Genomic DNA, 5,618 nt, shown 5'->3' on the forward strand with positions numbered 1-5,618 from the left:
TCCCTCTGTGCCCGAAGGATCGTTTCCTTAAGGCGCAGCCACCCTTCCTGGGCTCCAATTTCGCCAAATCTTATTCTGCAGTGCGTCATTGACTAAACTCCTGAGTTCACTGAAGTCAGCCTTCCTAAAGTCTAGCACTTCCACCCCACTAGTTACCTTACCCACTCTATGCCTTATGATGAATTCTATTATTTGGTGGTCACTGTCCCCCAGGTGACCACTGATCTGTTGGTCCCCTAGCATGTCATCCCCTGTTGTCTTATTACATGCCCAGTGGAATGATTTATTAATTCGAAAGGATACTGTAAAAACTTGTATTTAAAATTCACATAATTCAAAAAGTTCTTCCTAGGAAGAAGCTTTATAGAATTATTTAACTCAACTCTAAATTTAATGCAAAGACTTCATTAGGATAAATTTAAGATTGAAATAGTCAGTAAGTTAAAGGCAAAAACATTACAGGCATATCTTAACTATTTCACAACAAAACATTATAAAGCTAGGAAATGCAGTTAAGGTTACAAATTTTGAGCATGTTTAGGTGAGAGATGCATAATTAAAACTATGAAGCAACTTTAAGGCTGCCCTGAGTGATGCAGTAATCAATGTATTTGAGGCATCTTAGTGGCTACAGTCCCAGTTAGTTTTTCTCTTTTATATTACTACAGGGCAGAACAAAGTTTGTTACTCAAATCCTGACAGATTGTTGCTGTCATATTACACACTGTATTGCTTCATATAGAACAATTTACATATATTTCATACATTTAATTATGAAATTGAATTGTGCTATAATTATGGAATTGTAACCAGTACCTCCATAACTATTATTATTTCTTCTTTTTTAACTTGCATCTATTTCATCTGGATGCTCTCCATCTCCTTAACATTCTGATTTGGTGAGCTGTTGCCAATTCTTTATTGCCATTCCATTAGTGTTTTCCTAGCATTTACAACATTCCCATCTACGTGGAAATTCTGGTATTAAGCTTAAAATTACAACTCAAGATTCACTAAGAAATTAAAAACAGTAAAGTATATTATATTAGATTGCAAACAATCTCTTAATTGCTTTAAAAGCAAAGTTAAGTGAACTAATAAGTGACAAGTGTGCATATGTAAAATGTCCTGTTCTGAAATGTTGGGGTGATTACACTACAGACTTCTGCCTCACTTCAGTTAAAATGAATTATTAACTCCTCCAGTTCATTCTGTTCTTTTGGTAACTGATGTCATCTTCTTTAACTTGCTTGAAATTGGAATTGTAGAACTTTTCAAAAATAAAGTAGTGGATATGGGAGCTATTGCCAAGAGGCTTGTGAAAGATTGTTTGTCTTACAACAGAAGGGAACAAACCAAAAAGAACAAGAGAAACCACAGCAGAAAACAGGATGCGAATCTGCAAAAAGTGAAGTATATATGACACCTACAGGGGAAAATGAAACTTCAGTTGATAAATCTGAGACAAAAAAGAATAAAAAAGGACGAAAAGAAGAAAGACAAAAAAGCAAAAAGAAGGAGAAAAAAGAAATGAGATTAGAAAATCAGCAAAACTTAGAAATGAAAAAAAGCAAAAAGTCTAAGAAAGAAAATGTAGACATGGAGCACAAAAGTGAGGAAACTTCCAAAATCGAAGAAAAAAAGAAAAAGCGCAAAAGGAATAATACGTCTAAGCTGGAAATAAATGGAAATGGTTATCAGAATGAGGAGGAAGTGATGGAACCGAACATAAAGAAACAAAAACTTAAACATGTAGACGGTACATCTCTAATATATTTCATGTTTTTCTGTTTTCAGTAAAAGCTATTTCCAGCAGTCTCAATTATTAGAATAATTAAACTTTTCAAAAGGCATTTACAATTAAGTAAAATAAAATGCATTATGCCCAATTTTAAAATAAACCGTATTGAATATTAGTTATTTTTCAACATTAAAAATGTTGAATAACCTCACTGAAAACACTCTAGTGGCCAAGATAAGAAACCTGACTTAGCTTAGCATTTTTCTATTAGATTTTATACTGTTGTACTACTATTACTATATACTGCATTTTTTCTCATATTTATTTTTCTCTCTCAATTTTTTATTTCTTAAATTTCTAGATGAACCTTTCACAACAAAAGGAAAGAAAAATACTAACATCTCTGAAGCTGTGGTAGCTGAAGGAAGTGAGGAAACAAATAAAGAGAGTGGGAATGCAGATAAAGGTATCTTCAGACTTAATAAGCTTTTATTCTTATGAACTTGACCCATTCAGTGCTAGTGTTCATGTAAAGTTCAGCCTCTCTTTTACCCAGAATAGTGCATTGTCAGTTAAGCAATGTTTAATCATACATTCAGTGGTAGCCAGCTTTCAAAATAATACTTTTAAAGACCATTTTGCTAGGAAAATGTTGTGCTGCGAGTATCATGAGACAGGAATAAAAGGAAATGAACAATGGTTCTGTAATCAGTAGATTGAAAGCAAGGCTCCGACTAGAAACTTTGGCTATCATGTTTGGTGGAAAGAACTTAAAAATAGAAAATATCTAACAGTACCATTTTGCTGGATGTATTTAACAATATTACAGGTAAATTCAACTGGAAGGGAACTATCAAAGCCATTCTGAGCCAAGCACCAGACAATGAAATTTCAGTTAAAAAACTGAGAAAAAAGGTACAGTAGAGCTTTCATTCTATAAATTAATTGATTTCATTGATAGATTTTTTTTTTTACCTGTATGAGAATATACTGTAGATGCACGAAAGGGCTTAACACGTATATAGTCATACCCCATTGAATATCAGTATGCAACTCTTAAGTCAGCTCTCAGCTGTATGCCTTGCATCAGTTATGGAAGGCATGTCCAACTCATCCAGCCCTGCAGGCCAGATGAATGCCACAGGGCCTTTCCATGATCTGGGCGCAGACTGATATGCCAGATATAGCACATGGCCTGGACCGGCCCCACACGTAGCATGTGGGTCCATTCCGAGACCCATGGGCAGCACATAGGCATGCTGATGGAGCTCCATGGGCCATGTCTAACACCCCTGAGTTATGAAGTCAGCTAAATGAGTTCATGAAGTCCTTATACTTGATTGTTAAAAGCTAAAAATATTATTATAGTTCCAAACTGGACATGTTTCAACGACACTACCTAGATCACTTGTGAGATAGGAAGGTTGACATCCGAATCAGGTCAGATTTTGCCTAGTTACACTTGGCACATTAGTGGAATTATAGAGGAAGATCTGAGAAAAGCAGGATTTGTCTTGTTTCTAAAACCTTGACCAGGTAAGGGTCATATTATAATGGGGAGACCTGCCATCTCTTGTGTTACCCTACATAGGGTTGAAAATACTACAAGATGCAAGTAACACTGATGTATCTGTAGCCTTCAATAGGAAAGAAAAGTAGTGTGTATTTTTCACATAGCCTGTTGTTATTCTACTGGACAGGGGAGGACATGAACGTTTTAAACATTAAATTATATGAAGGCTTCTAATCTGTACTTACTCATTTTAATTGACAAATTCCTTATGCGGACTAGGATTTTTTTGCCTCATTGCAACCATAGTCCCTTAGACAGGGCTGAACATAGGCATGGGCAGACTGGGTGGCCACCCAGACAGAAAGGGGGCCTGAAAATGGTATTTTTTTTTATTATTATCATTATATCTGGCGAAAGGGGGGCCTGATACTAAAAGTTTGCCAGGAGCCACCAGGAGTCTAGGTACAGTGCTGCCCTTAGAGTATATCCTGTTTGAGTTTTTTTAATACAATAGACTTCTTGCTAAAGTTCAGTTATTTTATATTCCCAAACTAATGCTTACTTTGTGTCCAACAACACTTTGTGTACTTCAACCTCAAGAAATGTTTGAGTAAAAGAAAAATCATGCCTGTTAACTTGGACTGTTAAACATGGACTATTTTTCTTTTCTTTTCTTTTCTTTTCTTTTCTTTTTTTGTTTGTAGGTTTTAGCTCAATATCATGCAGTAGCTGGTGAGCATCATAAAACACAAGAGGATCTTCTGGTCATATTTAATAAGAAAGTGAATAACAATCCCAAATTTAAAGTTTTAAAAGAAAAAGTTAAACTCTTAAAATAGAAAAGAGAGTTTTCATAATGCTCAAATTTTTAACTTGCAGACTGTAAGCTAAATTATCCTACTGAGTATGCAAACACAGCTTCCACTGACTGCACCATAAGCTGAGTTTGTGTATGTGAAAACAAAATTTAGCTGGTTTTTTTTCCCCCCTGGATTCACCTTCTTACTTTTCCCTACATTTATAATAGAATACTGGGGAAGTGTTGCATATCTGTTTTCAGAAATCATATGTATATTTTTATAGAACTTTTAACAGACAATAAAAATAATTGCTACCTGTTCTATTAAAAACTTTTCAGTGATATCTGTACATTTATATAGAAATGAGTTGGTTTGTTTGTTCAGACTGGGTTGTAGTACAGGAACCATTACAGATGCAAACTTGATGTTAATGCATTCAAAAACACAGTACACAATAGTACTTTGTTATGCTGAAAAGTAAAATGGCATAATCCAAAGCGGGGTGGGCAAAATACAGGCCACCAGGCCATTCTATCTGGCCTGCAGGGCCCCTAAAAAATTTAGAAAATTATTATTCATCTGCCCCTGGCTCCTGTCATAGACAACAGGAACTAGAGGCAGTAGGACGCAGGGGAAGCCAGCGCAGGCTTCTGCAACAGTAGGGCCTATCCGGCCCCCTCCCCCCAGCCGGAAGCTCCTGACTAGGAGAGGCTTCTGGCCTGCGACTGTGGTGCTGTTCGTGCCTGCATGGGCATGGGAAATTCAGATAAGGATGGGGGGAGGGGAGGGGAGGCAAGGGAGGACTGCAGCAATCACCCCAGTCCTTGGGGCCGGGCCGGCTCCTGCCGAGTTCCATGGTCTGGCCATGCAGCCGGGAGCCACAGGGTGCAGAGCGACTAGGCAGGCAGCAAAGTGGGGAAAGTGGCGGCAGAGGGCAAGGGGAGTGGAAGCGAGCAGTATGCAGGAGCATGGGGCCTCTGCTGGTGTCCTGGGGCCCAGAGCCAAGCAGATGCTGGCAGGGGTCTATGGATCTGGGCTGAGCTGCCAGCAGGGGGAGAGGAGAGCTGGCCGACAGCTTGGCGGCTTTGGGACGGCTGCAATACGCCTTGGCCTCCAGCGTGAGGCAGAGCAGTCCTTGCAGCACCCCTCAGGGGCATACCAGTGTGGTTGTGGCAGCCACAGGGCTTGGGGGCAGTGGCGGAGGAGGATGAGGTGGGCTTGGCTGCTGCCACCTTGTCGCCACACACGTGGCACTGCTCACAGAACCACTCATGGGAGCAGCCACTGGCGCCACAATGCTCCCACTATGCCTGGCAGCCATAGTCTGGCTCATATGGCTGCTGCCGCCAGGCCTGCACCCGCTCCTGCAGTGTCCACCATTGCCACCGTGGTGCTCTTACCATGCCTAACTGCCATGCTTCATCTCTCTGTGAGGCTGCTGCAATACCTCCCTGCGTTGCCTCCCCACATGGCTGCCACCGCCTGCCGCGATCCTGCAGCTGCTGTGGCAATTGCTGTTGTTCCGGCTGCCATGGACTCCTCAGCCTGCTGCAGGGACCGCACC

At 40.0% G+C, this 5,618-nt stretch overlaps 1 protein-coding gene across 3 annotated transcripts in view; it reads left to right on the plus strand.

Moving 5' to 3' along the window:
- Positions 1-4,403, plus strand: part of LYAR (Ly1 antibody reactive) — a 32,003-nt gene extending 27,600 nt beyond the window's left edge. Inside the window, exons 6-9 of one of the 3 annotated variants that reach the window (XM_019526300.1) lie at positions 1,348-1,759; positions 2,103-2,207; positions 2,571-2,656; positions 3,959-4,403. In XM_019526300.1, the coding sequence (XP_019381845.1) occupies positions 1,348-1,759; positions 2,103-2,207; positions 2,571-2,656; positions 3,959-4,093 (738 nt within the window). In that variant the 3' untranslated portion in view covers positions 4,094-4,403. Of the gene's footprint in view, positions 1-1,344; positions 1,760-2,102; positions 2,208-2,570; positions 2,657-3,958 lie in introns of all 3 variants that reach the window. The other 2 variants (XM_019526299.1, XM_019526301.1) reach the window with 2 other exon arrangements.
- The last annotated feature ends 1,215 nt before the right edge of the window (positions 4,404-5,618 follow it).

Source organism: Gavialis gangeticus, unplaced genomic scaffold (assembly GCF_001723915.1).
Source record: "Gavialis gangeticus isolate Ggan-Ray unplaced genomic scaffold, GavGan_comp1, whole genome shotgun sequence".
In the NCBI taxonomy this organism is placed as follows: domain Eukaryota; kingdom Metazoa; phylum Chordata; order Crocodylia; family Gavialidae; genus Gavialis; species Gavialis gangeticus.